At 51.1% G+C, this 22631-nt stretch overlaps 1 protein-coding gene across 8 annotated transcripts in view; it reads left to right on the forward strand.

Moving 5' to 3' along the window:
* Positions 1–22631, forward strand: part of GAS7 (growth arrest specific 7) — a 224225-nt gene that overhangs the window by 58271 nt on the left and 143323 nt on the right. The window contains exon 1 of one of the 8 annotated variants that reach the window (XM_043496445.1): positions 22189–22507. The exons of 5 other annotated variants lie outside the window; for them this stretch is intronic. In XM_043496445.1, coding sequence (XP_043352380.1) covers positions 22484–22507 — 24 coding nt within the window. In that variant the 5' untranslated portion in view covers positions 22189–22483. Of the gene's footprint in view, positions 1–22188; positions 22508–22631 lie in introns of those variants that run through there. 2 more of the 8 variants (XM_043496446.1, XM_043496447.1) reach the window with 2 other exon arrangements.

A 22631-nucleotide genomic window follows, 5' to 3' on the forward strand; every position in this document is an offset into this window, starting at 1 on the left:
CTAGCAGAGCTTGGGAGAGGGAAGAGCAGTGCTTTGTTTCTGAAGTGCTGTCCCCACCCTCCGGCTGGGAAGGCCTCAGCGTCTGAGTTTTCACTCTCCTGCCCCTCCATGCCTTTCTGGGCATGATGCTCCCACTCAAGGCTGGCCAGACACAAGACAGAGAGAAATACCTCTACATAGAGCCCAAAGAACCCTCGTGACCCCACCCCCACCCCCTCACTGCCAGCATCCTGCCCCCCTCCATCAGCCAGGACATGGATCTGAGATCAGATGGGCAGCACTGATGCCTGATCTCCTTGTGGCCATGCTCTTGCTGCTGGGCTTCTCTGCAGTGCTGGCACCATTAATCATGGTGTCCTCTGTCTCTCATTAGAGGTGCCAGGGGTCAGTGGGATTGTGCTGGTGTCAGTCCTTTCCCCAGGAGTCATGAATGGCAGCTGATCCTCCAGCACAGGGCCCGTTTCATTCAGTTTAAACTGATGGGGGGCGGTGATGATGTAACAGCCAACAAGGTGTAAATGACATCTTGCCTCACTCAAACAGCACCATCTCCTGCCTATCCAAGGGCTTGACTAAATCTTGAATCCAGCTGAATCTTGGTAAAACTGAGATGTTAGTGGGGAGAGGGAAGCATTTCCAAACCATCGTCACTATCCACTGAGGGCATCTGCCCTGAGATTAGGAAGGCAATCTGCAGGCTCTCTGCGCTCTTGGATACTTAATAGCAACTGCTGGAAACTGTGCTCTTTCCATCTACAGCTGTCAAGGAAACAGTGCTCCCCTTCGGTGGATTCAGCCTTTGGCCGCAGAGATCCACATATTGGAGATCTCTAGGCTTGGTTACTGTAATTCTCTGTACCTACAGAGGGTCTGTCCAAAATGCAATGTAAGCCCAGGGTTAGTAGAACTTGAGTTAACAGATCTTGGGTTTGTTAACCATGGGTTTGAGCATCTACACTCATTTGTAACCCCAGGTTAGGAATTGTTGAACCCTGGGCCCTAATCTGGGGCTCCAATGTCTATACTGCATTGTGCGGGCCTGAGTCCAGCCACTCATATCCCAGACTTGCCGCTCCAGCTCTTTGTTCATGGTGCAGTGTGGGAAAACGTGATTGTCCATCAACTCGACTGTCGAGAGGACACAGAAAGTTGGCCAGTGGCATTGTGGGATATTTTTGGTGGACTCCCAGGGAATGTCTACACTGCAATAAAACACCCATGGCTGGCCTGTGTCAGCTGACGCAGGCTGTGGGGCTATAAAATTGCAGTGTAGATACTCGGGCTGGAGCCCAGGCTCTGGAGGGTCCCAGAGCCTGGGCTCCAGCCCAGGCCCAAACATCTACAGCACAAGCCCTGCAGCCCAAGCCCCATGAGCCCAAGTCAGCTGACACATGCCTGCCATGGGTGTTTTACTGCAGTGTAGACATTCCCTCAGAGCACGAATCCAGGGGGGCTGCATCTTCACGGCAGAGCAGTAGAGCTTGATCCCTGGTTCTGGGTTTGACTCAGGCTTTGATCTGAATCCCCATGGGGTCCTGGGACCAAGCCCTGGGTTAGCATGATTGGAGTGTAGACAGAAGAGAGCTTTAGGCTTGAGCCTGAGTTTGAGCCCTGGGCTTACATGACAGTGTAGACACATCCAGCAGGACAGCTGGTTGAGGCCCCAGGAGCCTATGTGATGAGCAGCACAGGCCATTGAGAGCCTCACGCTCCAGCACTCTGATCTCTGCCTTGTCTCCTTGTGGAGTGTTATGCCAGAACCTTCCTGTCCTGCCATGACAGCTACAGAACGATGGTCCCATCTGCCGCAATGGCAAGGCTCATTGTGCAGGAGACAGAAGTTTCCTGGTGACCAGCCTGTGAATCTGGAACTTGCTCCCACAACACAATGAGGTGCTCACAAACCTCAGAGCAAGGTGCAAAGCCTACTTCAGCTCTTGGCCATGTTGTTTTAGGCAGGGCATGGGGCACTGCCTAAAAAGGTTGCCTGCCACGTCTCATTGTAAGATCCTGTTTTCAGTTGCTTATAGCTTTGCCAAAGTAACTATTTGGACTGAAATATCCCATGCTGGGAACCTGCCTCAAGGCTGAATTTATTAGAAAACTTCAGTCAAAATGTTTCAGCTGTTTTCAAAAACAAGAATAAAACGTTGTTTTGCCCATGTTAAATTCTGCTGACCTCTTCCTTTGGAAAGCTTTAGTGTCCCCAGGCTTTGGAGAAGGGATTTGGCAGGTGGGTGGCTATTGTGTCAGGGATGTGCTTTTTGCTGGCCCTGTGGGGAAAAAATGCCCATGTTTGGCCTAGTTATAAAGCTTTGAAAATCACCGTTTGTACGTGATCAGTAGAAACTTCTTAGATTTTAGATTCCGCACTGTGCATGCTCCAGCCTGAGGCTGGGCAGGATTTTCTCTCCAATTGTTGCTCTGGGCTGCTGTGGGTCAGGCTAGGTTCAGGTGCTGTAACTGAGGCCTTGCTGGACACTGTTTGTGGAACTACCTGTACAGCAGTTTCCTGAACTACAAACATTTGGTGAGAGGCATGGCATTCTAATGCTCTGGTCTGAAACTGGGTGATGTGGTTTAGCTCTAGTTACGACCTTAACTCCAGCTTCTTCAATGTCCATTTCTTCCTAGTACCACTCTTAAAACACTACTTTTCTTCCAAGAGACGGGAGACCTCAGATTCCCTGTATGATCACAGGAGCAGAACTCCATCAAGAGGGTAAAACGCTCACAGCTGCACATGTGCTCTATCAGCTCCCATTCATGTATATGGGGCCGCAGAGTGAGTGCTGGTTAGCAGCAGATGTTCTCTCCAGGGACCCCACCCCCAAGGGAGGTGAAAATGAAATGTTTGGGGGTGTGCATTGATGCATATTCCACAGGCCCAGAAAGACCCATTGGATCTGAAGTCAGAAAGACCCACTACGTCAGTGGGCTCTTCAGGACAAAGAAGATCTCCTTCCCCTCTCTCTCCCCCCCCCCCCCCAGCAGCTGTGTCTGGGCCTCCTGGGCTCTTTGGACCGGGGAATGTATACATTTATTTTAACTTTTTAAAGCCAAAGCTGCCTCTCTGGTGCCAGATAAAGGGACACTGATAGCGTACAGATCTGTACATTGTATCCTTTTACAGCAATACAAAGGAAAATTTAAGTATCACATTTGTCTGAAAATTCTTTACCTATGAGTGGTTCAAGCCGCAACTGATTTCTCTGGCTGAGAAACATTGGGGGGAAAAGATCCCTCTCTTTTTCCTGTTTGCTTTGTGCATTTGAGAGTACTTTGTTTCCAGTCACTTTTATTGTTTCCCTGCATAGTCATTTTCCCTCTTTGTTTGTGTGGGTCTTTCACACAGAAACAGGGGAAAGAAAATCTCATTTTAAAGTGTAAGAAAATAGAATTGTAGTACCCTGGAAGGTGTTGAACCAGAAGTTACTTTCACTATTTTAAAAAATTGTTTAGATTTCAAGTTGATGACATCCCTTCAAAATATCACATACCGCATTTTAATATAAAGAAAGTCAGCCCTAAAATACTGTGGGTCCTGGTAGAAGGATGAGTAAGGATTTATAGTAATTGGCTGCTGACATGCAGAAGTCTCTGAAAGCTGTGGGCATCATGTTTGGGAAGCTGCAAAGCACAACATGCCTACAAATAAGGCAAGACTTAGAATGTCATATTGGAATGGGCAGTGAATTTTCCCAAGCCACTGGCAATACTCGATAAAAGCCAGATCCTCTGCAAAATGCTTAGCATGTAGTACCCACTGCACCATTTATATGTGGCTGTGCTGAGTTGTGCCATTCTTTTCAGAACAGTGCTAACTTGCCATCAGTGTTCTGCAGTTACCTGTTTTTTCTGGGGTAGGGTTTGGTTTTACTCTGACTCCTCTCACTTTCCTTATCCTCCTTTTTGGACTTCTAAATGGAATATTATAGCATCTCAGCTAAAAAGACTATTTTTGGCTTGTGTACAGAATTTGGAAACAATGTGCATAAGCCATGAGAGCAAATGGTGCTAAGTACTAGTAATTGCAATGGCAGCTGCTTAAATGATGTCAGAACTCAAGTGGAAAACTGCCAGATGGTAATCAGAATGACACACATGAGTTGGAGCACAGATATTTCCTGACGCACAAGTTGCTTGGAAAAGCTCCCCAAATTACGGCACCTAACCCTGATGCTTTGAGATTTAGCTGAGTTTGAAATGGTCTCTGAGCCTGGGGATTGTGGCAATACTTTTCTGGCAGGTGTCCTGGGCTGAACATAGTAAGTCCCCATGCTCAGCTGAGCATTTGTGTTTAGAGCTTCAGTCTGCCCTCATGAACCCTTCTGAAATGAGGCATTACATTAATGTGGGCAGCAAAGAGAGAATCTTAACCAGATTGAACTTTCAGGAAGGCCACAAACTTTGTACAAGGACACTTGGCTTAATTCCTGGCCGTTACATTTTGTCAAGACCAGCTGCAGTTGGAGACTTCACAGAGGTTAATAATGATATGTGCCACTTACCGCTTCCAAAGAGGTTTGCCTCACAACCCCTTGGGGGCTCCCTCCCTTACTGTATTTAAGTGATGTCTTCTATATTACCCATCAGCACAGTATGTAAGTGCCAGAGAGAAAAATACTTTTACTCCCGGGGAAATTCTGCACCAAAAAAATAAAAACTTCTGCAACAACAAATTAAAAATTCTGCACACAGTATTTTCAAAATCTGCAAATTCTGCTTATTTTATTTGTCAAAATAACAGGATATAATCACATCTGTTTCAATTTAAACACACTGGATTAGATAAAACAAGCTGAACTACAAAGAGAGAGATTTTAAGTGAATACAAGTGAGGAGGCATAAAAGTCGAATGGTTGCAAGTAAAATAATGATAAACCATGTACTGGGACTCTTCTGTTTAATGGCTGCCTCCTTTATCCCGTCTCATGCAGCGAATCAATGGGCAGAGAGAGGAGGGAGGCTTGGAGCGTTTGTCCCTCCTTTTAGCAGAGGCAATTTCCTCCTCTTGGAAAACACTTCGAGCTGAGACGCAGGAGACAGAGTCTGTAGGAAAGGATGTTCTCTCCTGTTTTTCCTCCTCTCTTGAAGCATTTTTGTTTCCCTTCTTGCTTGCTTGGGGACTCTGTTTACTGGTTAAATGCAGATTAAGCGGAGCGCATATTCCTTTGTCTCAGACAGACCTGTTTGCCTACCTCAATTTGGAACATGTGTTTATAGCACCATACAGTGGAATCTTGTAACTTCACATACAATGTTGCCCCACATATTTAAGCAAGACAATATTGACCAGGAAATTGAGTTTTCAGGTTATACCTCACAGGGCATACTTTGTACAAAGATTATTACACAGCATGTAGGGTATGTACAAGGGTACATTGTGTCACACTCTCTCTAGCAAATCCTGCCATGAAGCGTTGACAGGCTAAAGAGATAAGGATGAGTGACCCTCCCCCCCACCTTTTTAGGCTACCAAGGGACAGAAAGACTGCACGAGTTACCTGGGGTCACAGGATAGGGGGAGTCAAACTTGGGTCTTCTGAGTTATGGGGCATGCGTTTTAACTACAAGGCTAACCTCTTTCTCTCTCCAAGAAATTTGCCCTACTCCCACAGTAATATTTGAATGCCTGATGCATGTTTGACATTAGGGACATGTGAGGAAGATTGCAGGAGGATGGGGGAGGGGTGTTTGGAGATGACTCATTCACCAGAAGGGGAGGTTTGAATGTGTACAAGGAAAAATATTTTTACATGTAATTATGAAATTACTAATTCAGGTTTAAATCTACTAATTTTGCAAGCACTGAGTGTGTTTGTGTGTGTGAGAGAGAGAGAGACCTGCCAGTTGGGTCCAATGAACACAGCAAACAGTGCTGTGGCCACAGGGAGTTTTCTTCTCCAGCGCACGTATGGCACAGCACAGGCTGTGCAATGGTGGTCTGATAGCAGGCGTGCCATGGTGACTTAGAATGGGTTATGGCCCTACTGGATTCGCTGCCCAAGCCCCAGGCTGTGTGTTGTACTCTAACTGCCCCAGGTGAGCCTGCTGGACTACATTAATGCACTAGAGTGCACCAACAGTGTCCACCTGGGGAAGTTAGAGCACAACACAGCCTGTGGGTGGGTGAGGAACCCAGCAGCCCAAACCCCACTGAGAATCACCATGGGTTGGCTCCTAGCAGACTTTTGCTATGCAGTCTGCATGGGAGGAGAAGCAGGTGGGAGTGCTGGAGGAGGATTGTCCCAGGAAGGATGTCCAGGCCCAGGGCTGGCCAAGGCAACTGTGACACTTCCCAGGACGACCCAGAGTTAAGGCACCTGTCATAAATATAAAGGGAAGGGTAACCACCTTTCTGTATACAGAACTATAAAATCCCTCCTGGTCAGAGGCAAAACTCTTTCACCTGTAAAGGGTTAAGAAGCTAGGATAATCTCGCTGACACCTGACCAAAATGACCAATGAGGAGGCAAGTTACTTTCAAAGCTGGAAGAGGGGGGGAAACAAAGGGTCTGTTGGTCTGGGTGATGCTTTTGCTGGGAACAGAACAGGAATGGAGACTTAGAATTTAGTAAGTAATCTAGCTAGATATGCGTTAGGTTTCTGTTTTGTTAAATGGCTGATAAAATAGGTTGTGCTGAATGGAATGTATATTCCTGTTTTTGTATCTTTTTTTGTAACTTAAGGTTTTGCCTAGAGGGATTCTCTATGTTTTGAATCTAATTACCCTGTAAGGTATTTACCATCCTGATTTTACAGAGGTGATTCTTTTTACCTTTTCTTGTATTAAAATTCTTTTTGTATGAAATTGATTGCTTTTTTCATTGCTCTTAAGATCCAAGGGTTTGGGTCTGTGTTCACCTATGCAAATTGGTGAGGATTTTTATCAAGCCTTCCCCAGGAAAGGTGGTGTAAGGCTTGGGGGGATATTTTGGGGGGAAGATGTCTCCAAGTGGGCTCTTTCCCTGTTCTTTGTTTAACATGCTTGGTGGTGGCAGCATAGGGTCCAAGGACAAGGCAAAGTTTGTGCCTTGAGGAAGTTTTTAACCTAAGTTGGTAAGAATAAGCTTAGGGGGGATCTTTCATGCAGGTCCCCACCTCCGTACCCTAGAGTTCAGAGTGGGGAAGGAACCGTGACAGCACCTCACTGTCACCCTGTCTTTAATATGAGGAGGTCTTGCCTGTGCCCACAGTGGACCAGTTCCCTGAACCACCAGCCTTTGACAACACAAGACCAGGCCTCACTCTCTCCAGAGATGTTAGTAACTGGTGATGCCCCAGCCTTTCAGCATCGCTCTGGAGAGCACAGTCCCTGTTCCATCCAGCACTCACAGAACTCTGAGATTCGCTGTCCCCAAGTAGTAGGGCACAGCAGCTTGTAAGATTCAACTGAGGACTAGCTCTTTGCTTTACACACAGCACTTAAACAGGCCTATAGTGAACACAGGCATTAATTGTAGTATTAAAGAACAGATTCAAATATTAGTGAGAATATTGGAAACAAATGGTGACATATCTAACAAAATCACAACATGCTTTCTAGAGACTAAACTTAACTAATAAGTTACCCTCTGTCTAGAAAAGTTTCTCACCCAAAGCTTTCTCCAGCTTTTTCAGCCAAGCCAGTTTGAGAATCTTTCATGAAGCAAACTCGCTGTCCCTTTACTACTTAAGCCAGGGATGCCAGGGTGTCTGCTTTGCCCCCCAAATATGCCAGAACAAACCTTTGATGTGCACCTCAAGATAGTTTTCCCCACCCTCCTCTGTTACCCCCTGTTACTGTTTTTCTGAAGTCCCTGCAAGCTCTTCATTAGCATTTGACTTAGAATGTTAACAGTTGCCTATTGAGAACTGGAGCATACTGTACATGTAAACAGATAAATGGATAAACATCTCGGGCCTGGAGAGAAACCTCCTTTCACTTTTCCTGGTGACCAACCCCTGCTGTATACCCTAAGAACATACTTTCAGTCTATATACATAGCTCCTTACACAGTATCTGTACATACATTTCTCAATAATATTGATGACCAGTGTGACACCAGCTTTCTTCTTCAAATGCTTGCTCATGTCAATTCAATTCTAGGTGTGTGTGTGCACCCACATGCACAATTGTCAGAGATTGTTGACTTAGCGGTATACATAGGGTTGGCAGTGGCACCCTCTGGAGTGCCGTGCTCATGTGTTGGTATATTAGGCATTGCTGTCCCTATGCCCTCTCAGTTTCTTCTTACCACCCGTGGTAGTTGGTTGGAGCGCCTCTTTCCCTTGCCTAGCAAGTGGTCAGCAGTTTTCTCCTTTGATTCTTGATTCTAGTGTTTGTAAATAGTTTGTTTTCAGTAGTTAGTTAGTCAAGTAGTTGTTAAGCACTGTAGTTAGTAAGTTAGGGTCCCGGTGGGGCATGCCCCGATCTCTGGGTTTTAAGCCCTGTTCTGACTGTAACAAGCCTATGCCTGTCAGTGACCCCCATAGCAGCTGCCTCAAGTGCCTGTGGGAATCGCATGTAAAAGAGAAGTGTTGCATCTATAAGAATTTTCGTCCCAGAACACAGAGCACAACATCCGCTTAAGGGCCCTCCTCATGAAGGCTGCTCTCCTCCCGGACTCGGAGTCGTACCAGCCAGACTTGACTCCCAGTACTTCAGCCTCGATGCACAGTGCACTCCCGGCACAGGCCTCTGCCTGGCACTGCTCCCCTTCACCAGTGTCCAAGAAGAGACTGAAGAAATGTAATCTGGCACCGAGCAAAATAGACCAAGGGGCAGTGGGTAAAGGACACTGTTCGGGCCAGTCACCCACTCCAGAGCCACACGGGGATGGCTCTTCTATGGAGCCTTATAGCCCCCCGAGGGATCCGCCACCGACTCCACGGAATGGTAGGGGACCCAGACTTGTGGCGGAGCCAATGCCTTACCAGGCCCTCCTGGTGCCCAGAGAGCAAGGGACTCTCCTAGCGCAGCTGGCACCGTGTGGCTCGATGGACCCAGCAAAGGCTCCCTATGAGGACAAGCCAGCCATACCAACTTCCCAAAGGACGAACGAATGCCGCCGGTCCCTGGAGCCGAGGCAGCGCTCTCCGTCACCATACCTCAGGTCTCCGCCCCAGCCCAGGTTGCCAGTTCGCCGCTCATCCTCTCGCCAACCATCCCCATGACACAGGTCACCGTCACCTAGATCGTGGGAACGCTCTCCAGCATGGTACTGATCCCCTTGCTCCAAGCACTGATCCTCCTATTCTGGGCACTGTTCACCCATGGCAATAGCTAGCTGCCAGATTCAGGTTTCGACAGCTCCACTGTGGTCACTGGAAGGAGATTCCTCCAGTATAGAAAGGGAGTTCAGCCCCTCACCCAGACAGCTTCGCCGTGACTGGGCACTTGAGGTTGCGTCAACCTCCACGGTGCTGTCCTGGCAGCAAGGTCAGTGGCCGACACCATGGCAGTACTGGAGTGCCTGGGGCATGCCAATTATGTCAATGCCTCCTTTGCACCAATCATCGGTCGCCACTTCAGAAAAGCAGCTGATGGCACCGGGCTCAGCGCATGTTGTGCAATTGGTCGCCATTGTGGAGGAGAGATTGCCTACCCCCAAACTATCTTTCCTGATGGGGGATGATGCCCCGGGCCCTGCCCAGTGGTCCATCGTCCTCCTCCTTGCCAGATGAGACTGTTGGGGAGCCCTCACGTGCTAGCCCACCGGATGATTTTAAGGAGCACCAGGCCCCGCTCCAATGGGGAGGCCATGAACTTAAGCCTGGAGGTGGAGGAGATGGCAGAGCAAGTGGATACTCTGTTTAACATGCTCTCCATGTCAACCCCAGGGAGGATTGTGCTCCCTGTACGTGAGGGGGTCTTAAAGATTGCCAAAGCCCTCTGGCAAACCCCCTCTTCAATCCCGGTAATCTCCAAGACGGCTGAAAAGAAGTATTTCATCCCAGTATTTCATCCCATGGGGGTCGAATATTTATACACCCACCTGCCCCTGGGGTCAGTGGTCATCTCTGTGGCCAATGAGAAAGACAGACTGGGGCAATCCAGTTCTACCCCTAGAAATAAAGAGGCCAAGAGGCTGGACCTTTTTGGAAGGACAATGCATTCCATGGCCAGCCTTCTGTTTAGGGTCACAAAACACCACGTTCTTCTGCAGAGGTATAACTTCAATTTATGGGACTCCCTCCACTAATTCAAGGATTCCCTGCCCCAGGACTTGGCCCAGGAGTTTGGGGCCCTTGTTGAGAAGAGTACTACAGTGGCAAGATGCATCCTCCAAATGCCGTGGGATGCAGCCGATTTGGCGGCTAGGGTGGTCACTTCAGCAGTGGTCATGAGGCGCAGTTCCTGGCTTCAAACCACAGGCCTGTCCCAGGAGATGCAGTCCTCCATCCAGGACCTCCCGTTTGGTGGGGTTGGACTTTGCAGAGCAGACGGATGCGAGGCTGCATGAGTTGAAGGACACTTGGGCTACTGTCCACTTGCTGGGCCTCAGTCAGTGAGGAAGCAGTTCTGTACACCCCTGCTGCCAAGACCCTGGCAGCCTTGTCAAGGGTCTGCAAGGAGAAGAGATAGGGACATGAATTTTAGTCATCGCTTCCCTTCCTCCTCCTGTTCACCTTTTGCAACCTGGCCCAGCACAACCTATCATGGAGGCCAGAAGCGCTCATTTTGATGATGTGCTCGAGAGCAATGCCCCAGTCTAAATCCTGGATCTGCCTCATTTTTTTCCTCAACTGTCTTCATCCCTACCATTCAGCCTGTTGCTGGTCACCTCAGACAGTTGGGTGCTAGAAATTGTATCTCTAGGCTACACCTTGCAATTCTCGGCTGCACCCTCCTCGTACCCTCCTTCCCCGTCCCTCTTCAAGGACCCTTCTCACAAGCAACTCCTCGTTCAGGAGGTTGACAACCTTCTACAGCTGGGGTCAGTGGAGCAGGTCCCTCGGGAAATGAGGGGGAGAGGGTTCTACTCCCGCTACTTTGATTCCGAAAGCAAAAGGGGGCCTATGACTTTCCTGCCCAAGGTTGTTTCACAGGAACCAGGACATGTTCTTGCTTGTTTTCTTCCCAAAGCCTCATAAATCTGAGGAGGAGTGTAGATTGAACTCTCTGGACATCAGGAGACCTCTAGCCTTTTACATCCAAAGGACCAAGCCATTTCACAAGTTGACACAGATTTCGTCTTGGTGGCAAACAAGATGAAGTGTCATCCAGTGTCCACCCAGAGGATTTCATCAAGGATCACCACTCATAGGAACCGAATTCCCCTCTACCTGGGGGGGCTCACCCCCCCTCCTGCACAGGCCCTGCCCCCACTCCACCCCTTTCCCCAAGCCCCTGCCCCACCTCTTCTCTGCCTCTTTCTAACCCTTCCCCTGAGTGCACCGCATCCCTGCTCCTCCTCCTCCCTCCAGGAGCCGACCTGCATACCGCAAAGCAGCTGTTCATGATGGGCTGGAGGTGCTGTGAGGGAGGAGGAGGGGTGATCAGTGGGGGAGAGGCTCTGGGGGATGGCGAGAAGATGGGGGAGCTTGGCTGCTTCTGGGTGCTGAGCACCTGCTAATTTTTCTCCATGGGTGCTCCAGGACTGGAGCACCCACAGAGTCAGCGCCTATGTCACCACTTGCATCTGGTTTTGCTACGAACAGGTGAAAGTGCCTCCACCGACAGTTGTAACTGCCCTCTCGACTAGGGTGCAAGCCTCAGCAGCAGCCTTTCTGGTCCAAGTGCCAATTCAGTATATCTGCAGAGCCACTATGTGGTCGTTCGTGCATATGTTGACAGCTCACTATGCACTTATCCAGCAAGCCCGAGACGACGCTGGCTTCGGTAGAGCAGTGTTGCAAGCCGCATGTCTATGAACTCCGAGCCCACCTCCAGGGATTCTGCTTGTGAGTCACCTAGAATGGAATCGACACGAGCAAGCACTTGAAGAAAAAACAGTTACCTACCTTTAGTAACTGTTGTTCTTCAAGATGTGTTGCTCATGTCCATTCCATTACCTGCCCTCCTGCCCCTGAGAGGGCGTAGGGGTGGTGGCGCCTAATATACTGATGCATGAGCACGGCACTTCACAGGGCGCCACATCGGCCCCTATAGATACCGCTAAAGCAAAAATCTCCGATAACTGTCACATGGGCGCGCACACACTTAGAATGGAATGGACATGAGCAGCACATCTCAAAGAACAACAGTTACGAAAGATAGGTAACTGTTTTTTCTGTAGAGACCTCACATAATACTCTTGGGTGAACTAGCCTGTAAATATCAGACCCTGGTATTCTAGTAACCTTCGTGCATCCCTTATGCCCTCAGCCAGTTGGCAGCAAGAGGTCCCTGGGTCACGGTAATGAAGGGCCCTAGGTGGATAGGAGGTCAGCTTTCCTAGGGCCAACACTCATCTCTCCCTGCTTGCTCCCCTGACCCCCACGCCCAGTGAAGCAGGGACCTAGGGGGTCGAGGCCCCTCAGCCATAAACAAAGAGAGAAGAGGTCTTGGTCCCGCTTGGGGACGGGAGGGGAAGAGTGAGTTCCAACCAACCTCCTTAACTTTTTTTATAAAAATCCCTAAAAGTGTCAGACCAAGGCTGGCATCTCTTCAACAGCCCCCTCCCTCTCCCCCGCCCCGCCCGCCTTTAAGGATGGAGTCCTGCCCATCAGTTCTGGCCAGCAGAGAGTAAGCGCTGCACAGAGTCCTGCTTCTCTCCTGTAGGGGGCTGCAGTGAGCGGGCCTGACCCTAGGAGCCAGTCATGTGGAAGGCTGGAGATAAAGGAAGCAGGGCACTGGGGCCTGCACAGGGTGCCTGGAGGAAGAAGAACCCTGAAGGCTGGAGGAGGGTACAAAACGGAGTACCTGGGGGGTGGGGTTGGCAAGAAGAGAGCCCCCATTGTGTGTGTGTGTGTGTGTGGGGGGGGGGAGTGGATACACCTGGTGCAGGGAGGGGGCAGAGCTCGAGTCCTGTGGGGAGCAAGCCTGTATAGAGCCTGGGTAGACAGGGCAGAGCAGAGCACGTATCATTCATACGACCCCCTCCCCCCACATTCAGCCCTCCCCAGGGAGAGCAGTCACCCTGGCCAAGGCACTCCCTGGCAGTGCTCCGGTACTACAGTGACGGGGCTGGTAGGAGAACCCAGACAAAACTGGGGTGCAGCACAGATCACTGGGTGGGGGGGGGGAGGAAGCCTCTCGGATGGAGCACAGCCCTTGGGAGAGGGGAGGGACAGAGGTGACAGGGTGGGGGTAATGGAGAATGCCGGGGAAGAGCAGGGGCTCACATGGGTTAACAGGAGCACAACAGCAAGGGCTGATCTTGCATTGGCCGGGTGCTAAGGTGACGGGGCTGGGGTGATTGCAATATGCAGTTGAGGGCCAGTCCCCTTTGGCCAGAGGCCTGGATCTCTGAGGGCCAGGGCCATGGCATCTGCAAGGACTGGTCCCGTCTCATTGTGCTCTGGGGCAATGGCAGGACTGTACGAAAGAGGGTACTGATATGCACCTATGGGGCATGTCCTGCTGCTTGTGGTGATGGAGCCCGACCCCATTCTGGCCCTGGAGCCTGTGCTCAAGAAGCAGTTTCCCTTTTCTTTGTCTTACTGACAGCCCTAGTTCTGGCAGCTCCCCCATGTAGAGCAGCCAGGAGCCAGCAGCCCGCCCCAGCCACAGTGATCATCTGTCCACCCACCGTGCAGCCCAGGTGTCTCCCTTCTGGCCCTGCCATTCCTCTGCTGCTGGGACTGGAGGTTTGTGTCACTGGCTGCCTGGCAGCAGATCTCTGCGCCCCACGTTCAGCACAGCTCTGCAGCTGGCTCGTGCAGCACCAGGACTGCTCAACAACAGGCCTATTCTCTGCTGCAAGAGAGCACAACAAAGCCCCTTAGAGAGCTCTGGCCCAAGTGCTCTGGCTTGTACCAGGTGATGATGTCAGAGACGGGAGCTGGGACCATCCCCCTGCAGTCTAGGCTTTGCAGAGGGACATCCTGGGCCAGTTTGCACCGTGGTCTCTGAGCCCGCCCAGAGTGAACACATCTGAATGGCATCCAGCTCAGAGCTGGGGTGGTGGACCCTGCCCCTCACTGGCTCTGCCACCCTCCTTCCAGAGCCTGTGGGCCTTGGCCCCTCCTAGGTGAGGCTCTGAGTTCTCCGCAGGCAGCGGTGGAGGCAGCCACTCGTGGGCTGCTCCATGCCATTAGCCCATTTGCAGGTGCCAGTCTGAGGCAGAGCCTGTCCTGATTGCTTGCTGGCAGCTCCAGTGGCCTACCCGTGCCGAGGCTGCTCCGTCTGTCAGACAGTTAGCAGCAGCTTCACACTCAATCAGATGCGGCCATGGGGCTGGCCTCCCCTGCCTCTCACTGCTCACTGTCCTGGGGATGTTCGCCTGAGCCGCACCCTCTCTCACAGCTTTCTTCACTATGATATTTAAAAGCCAGCAGCTTAGGCGTGCCAGACACCAAGGTGGTGGGGAAAGTGCGGGGCCGGTGATGTTCAGCCCTGGCCATCTCCTGTCTCTCTGGACAAAGGCCTAGTCACTTGAGTGATATGGCCATGTGATAAGCCAAGTGGTGGCACAGGGGGCTGGGCAGTGAATCAAGGAGCTGTCCTACCATCAGCTCGTGCTGGGATCATCTGGCCCTGATCCCCAGACCCTGCTGCTCTGGGGCGGTGTGATGGGGCACAGAACAGCTTATCCAAATCCCCCTCATTTTCCAAGAGCTGAGGAAAATGACAGTGCAGTGCAGTGCACAGGGTGCTCTCAGGACCTCCACTGTTACATTGTACAAAACAGGTGCTAAATAGACACCCATTGAGACGGGGAGAAATCCATGTTGCACGGAAGACCAGATGAAAGGGAAGAAAGCGTGTCTTCTAGTTGTGTGGGGGTAGGGGACGCGGTGGAGGGGAGAGGTTTACAGACAATTAAAGGACACAGGAAACCTCTCAGGCACCATGGGAGGGATGGCAGAGTTCCAGGATGGAACTGGACTGCACTGAATAGGAGGACGTGCATTAAAAGCCAGCTCCTTCCTCACAGGCAGGCCCAGCACCACCAGGAGGGCAAAGGAGACATTTGTCCCCTGAACAATCTTCCAGAGGGCCCAAATTACTGTCAGAAAGGCCAAAATATGTACAAAGTTACCCAGTGTTAAGCAAAAAGAAAAGGAGTACTTGTGGCACCTTAGAGACTAACACATTTATTTGAGCATAAGCTTTCGTGAGCTAAAGCTCACTTCATCGGATGCATACAGTGGAAAATACAGTCCAAACTGTGTGCGCTTGCGGGAGCCCAGGCTGCTGTGAATGGTGCCTGCTGTGCGAGCTCTGGCGGCCCAGGCTGGTGCAAACGGTGCCTGCTGTGTGAGAGCTGGGGGGGGCCCAGGTTGGTGCCCTCTTGGGGCCCAAACTGTATTTTTCTATCCAATTAGTTCAGCTCACATGGATCCTTCTCTAGCTCTGCCCCTCTTCCCCCCCCCCCCCCCCCGAGGCTCATAGGTGTGAGACTCTGTGTGCACTAGAGCTGTGCAAATCACTGAGTTTTTGGTTTAGGGGGCCAAACCAAAAAATTTGGCCATACATTTTGACCTGATGCTGAGTCCAGTTTTCTTGCTGAAATGAAAAATCCAAATAATTTTGTTTGTCCACAATTTTTTTCTGCTTTTTCGTTTCATTTTGGGTTGTTTTTAGGGAATTCATTTTTTTCCCAATTAGCTAAAGTTGGAAACAGAATGCCCATTCAAAACGATAAGTCAGAGGAATTCACTTCAAACCAGCCAAGCTGAAACTGTTTGCCAGAAACAGGCCTTTTCAATGACAGTTTTTTGCCTAGATCTAGTCTGCACGGGGTGCAACTCGCTTGGTGAGCTAACATCATCCTGGTTGGCTTGTGTCAACCAAACCTTTGCTGAGTAGGGTGCATGTCTCATGTAGGCTTGTATTTCAGCTCCCCATCATTTCCCAACTAAACCTAACAAACATTCCCTCCAATTCTACACACTGACTGTCCCCCTGCAGTGCTTTTCAGTGCAAACACCAGCTCATCCCTCCCCAGGCAGCAGCTGCCATGCAGAGTGTCATCACAGGAAACAGGTTTGTCCTGGAATCCTTCCAAGAGGTTTAGGATCAGATATGAGCATAAAGGATGTTTGATTCACAGGAAGGGAAAGCAAAAGGGGGCAAATAAACATGCTTGTTGTTTGTCTTACTGAACAGTGATTCCAACAGTGACTCTCAACCTTTCCAGACTACTGTACCCCTTTCAGGAGTCTGATTTGTCTTACGTACTCCTAATTTTCACCTCACTTCAAAACTACTAGTTAACAAAATCAGACATAAAGATACAAAAGTGTCACAGGTTTCAGAGTGGCAGCCGCGTTAGTCTGTATCAGCAAAAAGAACGAGGAGTACTTGTGATACCTTAGAGACGAACGAATTTATTTAAGCATAAGCTTTCATGGGCTAAAACCCACTTCATCAGATGAATGCAGTGGAAAATACAGTAGGAAGATGTATATAAACAGAAATTGCTGACTTTCTCCTTTTTACCACATAATTATCAAATAAATCATTTGGAATATAAATATTGTACTTACATTTCAGTGTACAATATACAGAGCAGCATAAACCTGTCATTGTCAGTATGAAATTTTAGTTTGTACTGACTTTGCTAGTGCTTTTTATGTAGCCTGTTATTAAACTAGGGGTATGTCTACACTGCGAAGTTGTCAACAAAACTTTTGTCTTTCACGGGTACTTAAAAAAGCCCCCACGCGAAAGACAAAAGTTTTGCTGACGCAAGTGGCAGTGTGAATGCGGTTTTGTCGTCAGGAGCGCTCTCCTCAACCCAGAGCCCATACCCTCTTCTACACCTCAACCCCCAGCCTGAGCCCCCCCAAACCTGGAGCCCCCTCCTGCACCCCAGAGCCCACACCCCCACCCAGAGCCCTCACTCCCTGCTCTACCCCAACCCCCTGCCTCAACCCACAGCCTCCTTCCACAATACAAATCCCTCGTCCCCACCCCCCCAGCCTGGAGCCCCCTCCTACAACCCAAACCCCTCATCCCCTGCCCCATCCCAGAGCCTGCACTCCCAACTGGAGCCCTCACCCCATCCCACACCCTAACTCCCTGCCCCAGTCCAGAACCCCCCCTGCACTCTGAACCCCTCATTTCTGGTCTCACCTCGGAGCCCACGCCCCCATTTAGAGTCCCAGCCTCCTGCCCCATGCCAGTGAAAGTGAGTGAGGGTGGGGGAGAGCGAGCCATCGAGGGAAGGGGAATGTAGTGAGTGAGGGGCAGGGCCTCAGGGAAGGGGTGGAACTAGGGTGTTCAGTTTTATGTGGTTAGAAAGTTGGCAATCCCACCTCCATTGCACTGTGAGCCTGGCCTGGAGCGTGGGACTGGGGCCTCCATGGCTCTGTGAGCCTGGCCTGGGGCGAGGGACCGGGGCCTCCATCGCTCTGTGAGCCTGGCCTGGAGTGAGGGTCCAGAACCTCCATTGCACTGTGGGTGGTGAGGGACCGGAGCCTCCATCACTCTGTGACCTGGGGTGAGGGACTGGAGCCTCCATCGCTCTGTGACCTGGGGCGAGGGACCGGAGGGTCTATGAGCTTAGCCTGGAGACTGAGGGGAACAGGCTTGGGGATGACCTAATGTCTAGCGTGAGAGTGGGGGCTACAATTTCTCTTCCAGAGGCTGTTGGAGGGATGGGGAGTGGAGATCGGGCAGGGGGTTTCACTGGGTTTTGCAGCACTTGAAACGTGGGTGCAGCACCAGGTCTGTCTGTGTCTCTGGCGTCTCTGACCCTGTGATACCACGCTGCGGCCACAGCATACCGAGGGACACAGTGGGCAGGCCAGTACCAACCCAAGAATCAGGATCTGTTAGATTCGTACTAACTAGGAGTTTTGTTGGTTGCCATAACAACTGAGAGGCTGTGCTGGAAAGCTCACATGACCCGCTCCACTTTCTAAATATAAACCTGCTTTCACACAGTGTATCTGAGACACGGGGCCAAATATTGTGTAAGAACAAGCAGGGGGAAAGCAGAAATGCAGAATGGAGGATAATACTGAGATAGGCACAGCTGGGTCCCTGTGCTGGGCTCTGTGGGTGCCCAGGACACTAGCCATGGCTGGGATCCTGCACCAGGCTCGGTGGTGCCCAGGACACTAGCCATGGTTGGGACCCTGCACCGTGCTCTGTGGGTGCCCCAGGTCCTCCACCTCTTGCCCCATCTTTTGCTGTTGCCACAGTGAATTGCGTTCTCATGTTACTCTCTGAGTGCAGGCAACAAACATCCCAGGGCCATGTGGCCCCTGGAGTGGGCAGCAGCGAAATGGCTGTTCCTTGTGTTTTTCAACCATTGAACATGTCTCCCTTTTTGAATGAGCCCTGAGCAGAGCCCGCTCCCCTGGCCACTGGCGCTATCCAATTGGCACTGGCATCAGGGCTCCTGTTGAGAGGTAGAATGCATTTGCCAGTGTTGCTAGGGCTCCTCTTCCTCCTTCCTCCCTGCCCCCTTGCTCACTGTTCTGGTGAGGTGATCCACTTTTAGCTTTGCTCTAGGTCCCCCGAAGGCATCTGAACTTTCCTCACCTGCATCTGTGAGTTAGCAGGATCTTGGGCTCCCACTGCATGCCTGCTGTGGGTACCAGTGTGAGTATCTGTTTTTCCTGGGACTGGGCCAGGCACCCTGTGTGGGCATTGCATAGTGAAGCACCCCACCCTTCTTGAGTGTGGAACCTGAGCCTGGGATCTCAGAGTGACCAGGCCCTGTCTGTGTGGCTGGAGGTTCCCTGCCCTTTGCTCTGCTGGTGGCTGAGCGCACTGATCCCTGGAGCTGCACTTGTTGTTCTCCTATAACTTTTGCTTTGCCCGAGGGTGGGTTTCAGCAGGCCCCCCAACAGTGAGAGAAGGCGCTGGGAGTCAGGCAGTGCTGGGGCAGGGCTTGTCTGTCTCTCTCTGCTTCCTTTGGCTCCACTGCTGGGGTCTCCTCCCTCCTGCCCTCACAGCACTGCTTCCACGGCACTGGCAGTGTGAAAATACTCAGTCCCTCCAGCCACTGCCAGCCTCTGCTGCCCCAGTCCTGGCTCTGCTGCCCATGTACCTGCCCTCGCCTCTGCTACTGCCACCTCCACACCCAGCTGACCCCCCACTTTTCTCTGCTCTTCCAGTGCCCCACTCCTGGCACCACCACTCCTATCTCTGCATCACTGCTGCCCTGTGTTGGCTGCTGACATCCCTGTGCTCATATCTGCCCCTTCGTTGTTCCCACACCCATCTCTGGTTGCCCACCACAGTTGCCCTCATGCCTGCCCCAGTATTCCTGCACACCCTCTGCTGTGCTATTGGCTTACGAGAACTCCAGCCACAGTGATCAACAAGGGGATGGCTCACCCTGTCTGTTGTCTGGGGGCAAGGCAGGAGTAGTCGCTGCAGGACAGGATGATGTCTGGCGTGTTATCCAATTCCATTTGACTAGCCCTAGCAACTGTGATGGGACATCTTTCCCTTTCTCGGGGCTTTCCCTTCTATGCCTATCAGCTCCAGCATGGAAGTGACGTAGCCAACATGTCCCCTTCCCTAACTTTGCCCTGTCACTCGGCAGATGGCACAGTGGGAGCTGCAGGCCTGGCTTGTGCTGCTGGCTCAGCCACGGTTGGACTATTTCTAACCAGCCAAACAACCCCCTTGGGCTTGGGAGATCACAGGGTCCATCTACTCTGCAGCCATAGCCCTGTGGCAGCGGGCCTTGGAGCCTGGCTCAGCTGCCTGGGACTCATGAGACTCATGCTACAGAGCTAAAAATACCAGTGTAGACATTCCTGCCGGGTTTCAGAGCCCAGGCTGCACTAGGTAGCTGCAGTGACCTGCCCTGGGGGCTGTGAGTGGTGAATCAAGTCCTTATAGCTCCTCATCTGGGAGGGGCTAGGAACACATGCCAGAGGATGGTTCTTGTTACTCCAAGTTCTACCCCTTGTGCCCGCTACACAACCCCTCTCCTTCCTGAGTTACACCTGCAGATATTTGTCCCATGCCCTAAGCTTTACATCTCCCCTTGTTAGCACCCTGGGCTGCCTGAGATAATAGGAGTCAGGGACTTGGAACTGTTTCTCCGGGCCGCTCTGCATCTGCTGCCTTGCTCGGAACTGCTCCCAGCTGGTCATTGTTTTCCCAGTGATGAGTTGCAGGTGCATTTGCACCTCAGCCCTGTACAGAGGGACGAACCTGTCTCTCTTCCCTGGATGCGTTTGCCTATGGAGTTCAAATATCCATTTACGCTGGTGCCCTATCACATTGCAAACTCATGTCTAATTGGGTCCTCAGGATCCCTGTTGCTGCTTCCTAGCTTCCTCCCTCCCATGCAGTAGGGGTGAGGGGTCTGTTATCCCCGGGAGGATCAGCGGCATTTGTCCAGATGGAATCTTAGAGTGACACTATTGCTGGGGATTTCAGAGTAGCAGCCGTGTTAGTCTGTATTCGCAAAAAGAAAAGGAGTACTTGTGGCACCTTAGAGACTAACAAATTTATTTGAGCATAAGCTTTCATGAGCTACAAGTGAGCTGTAGCTCACGAAAGCTTATGCTCAAATAAATTTGTTAGTCTCTAAGGTGCCACAAGTACTCCTTTACTATTGCTGGGGGTCACTTTGTACTGCTTCTTGGCCCCCCACTGAGGGTCAGAGATGCTCCTAATTTACTGTCCTGTGCAAATGTCACTAGTGCTCTTTCCTAGCTCAGCTGTGAATATGACATCAGCTGGCACCTAGCACATGGGGGTGGGGGTTGGATGTGCTAACTCGAATTGTGTGTCTCTGGCAAAGCTCCAGCCCCGACTCTGTCAGCATTTGCTGTGAGCTACCGTGACTGGTGAGTTACACAGATGTTTCCTCTCTAGGATCCCTCCTTTCAATGTGGGTTTTCCTGTCGTTTGAAAATGGGAAACAATTTTTCTCTGTTGAGCAAGCTGAACTCATTTCACAGGGTCACCCAGCTTGGAAGGGCTCAGGGGCCACGTGCAGCACGAGTTCCCGCAGTCAGCCTTTGCTGTGCGAGATACCTCCACCTTGTCTTGTCTGGAGAGGGCGCAGGCTGGCAGCTGGGCTGTGAAACCCTGCAGAATGCACTGAGCAATACTGGCTTTTCTGGATATGGCGAACAATCAGGGAAGAGTAACTGCGACAGGACCCTGCAAAGAATTCCTGGGTTGGATGGAAGTCCGAGAGGAAGGGCAAGTTCTGTAGAGAGCCTGCTAAGCCAGCTACCCCGCATGCACGCTGGCACTGCTGCAGGGCTGCCCACGTACAGCACAGCCAAAGTGCTGGGAGTGAGGGGTGGCAGCACGGGCCTCAGCGTGGCGGCTTCTGCTCTGCAAGAGATGCTCTTGTTCAAAAGGAATGACTCTGGGCCATTTCTCTGGCCTGATACACAGGAGATCAGACTACTCAGTCACAGTGGTCCCTCCAGGCCTTGGAATCTATAACACTCTATTAGTCGTCTTCTCTTGCTGAGGTTCAGATAGCAGTTTTGGGGCAGGGGAGGGGTGATGCCACTGGGGGGCTAATTGTCAGTCTGTTCTGAGAAGTTACTTGATTTCTTGCCCTGGTATATTGGCCATAATGGAATGTTTCTGCCTGGGTCTCCCTAGCTCGGAGTGCGGTCTCTGGTTGTGTGGCGGTGGGAGCTCTGGTGCAAGGTTTCTGTGAAATTAGTTAGCCCTTCCCCCCCCCACCTCCTCCAGCACCTTCCAGCTCTCCCTGTCTCTCAAAGGAGCTGTGTTCAGAAACCCTGACTTCTCTGTTTCCCACTGGGATCCCTCCTACATTTGCTGCCTCTTTCTCCGTGACATGCTGTGACCTTAGCCCTTGGGGTGGCAGGGGCCTGCCTACACCTCCTGACAGACAGCGCTTGGCTTGGGGGAGAGAGCTTGTCAGGGATGGTAGATCAGGCATGGGGTGATTGTCATTAGATGTCCTGGTACTCCCTGATCTGGCTGTGGGCATTTAGTTCCCTGCAAACACTCCCAGGGCAGAAGCTTAGGGGCACAGGGTTGGAAGTTTCAAAAGAACTTTTTCCAAATGATACTTTAGCCCTTTTTCAGTTCTGCAAGTGAACAGGGGAGTAGGAGGAGTCCCTGTGGTTACATTCTTTCCTGTTCCTACAACTTTAAAATCCCCCATTTCTTGCAATGACACACTGCAGACAGTTAGTTCCTCAATGGGCCAATACATTCAGGTATTCCCCTGCAGGAGACAGTTGTCACTCCCATGCATGAGAGGAAGAGGCGGAGTGTCTATTCTTCTTGCAGCTCTGCCACACTGTCGTAGCCAGAGATTTTAAGGGCAGAAGGGACTCAAAACCAGACTGATCTCCTGCAGAATACAGGCCGGAGAACCTCGCCCAGTGACTCCTGCATCCAGCTAATAACTTGTGACTGAGTCAGAGCAGAGCTGTTAGAAAGAGACAGACAGCCTTGATTTACAGACTCCAAGAGATGGAGGATCCACCAGGGCCCTGGGTAAGTTGTTCCATGGGGTTAATTACCCTCACAATCAATAGTTTGTGCCTTTGCTCCAGTCTCAAATTTCTCTAGTCTCAGCTTCCAGCCATTGGCTCTTGTTCTGCCTTTGTTGGCTAGACAG

Source organism: Dermochelys coriacea, chromosome 14 (genome assembly GCF_009764565.3).
Source record: "Dermochelys coriacea isolate rDerCor1 chromosome 14, rDerCor1.pri.v4, whole genome shotgun sequence".
NCBI lineage: Eukaryota > Metazoa > Chordata > Testudines > Dermochelyidae > Dermochelys > Dermochelys coriacea.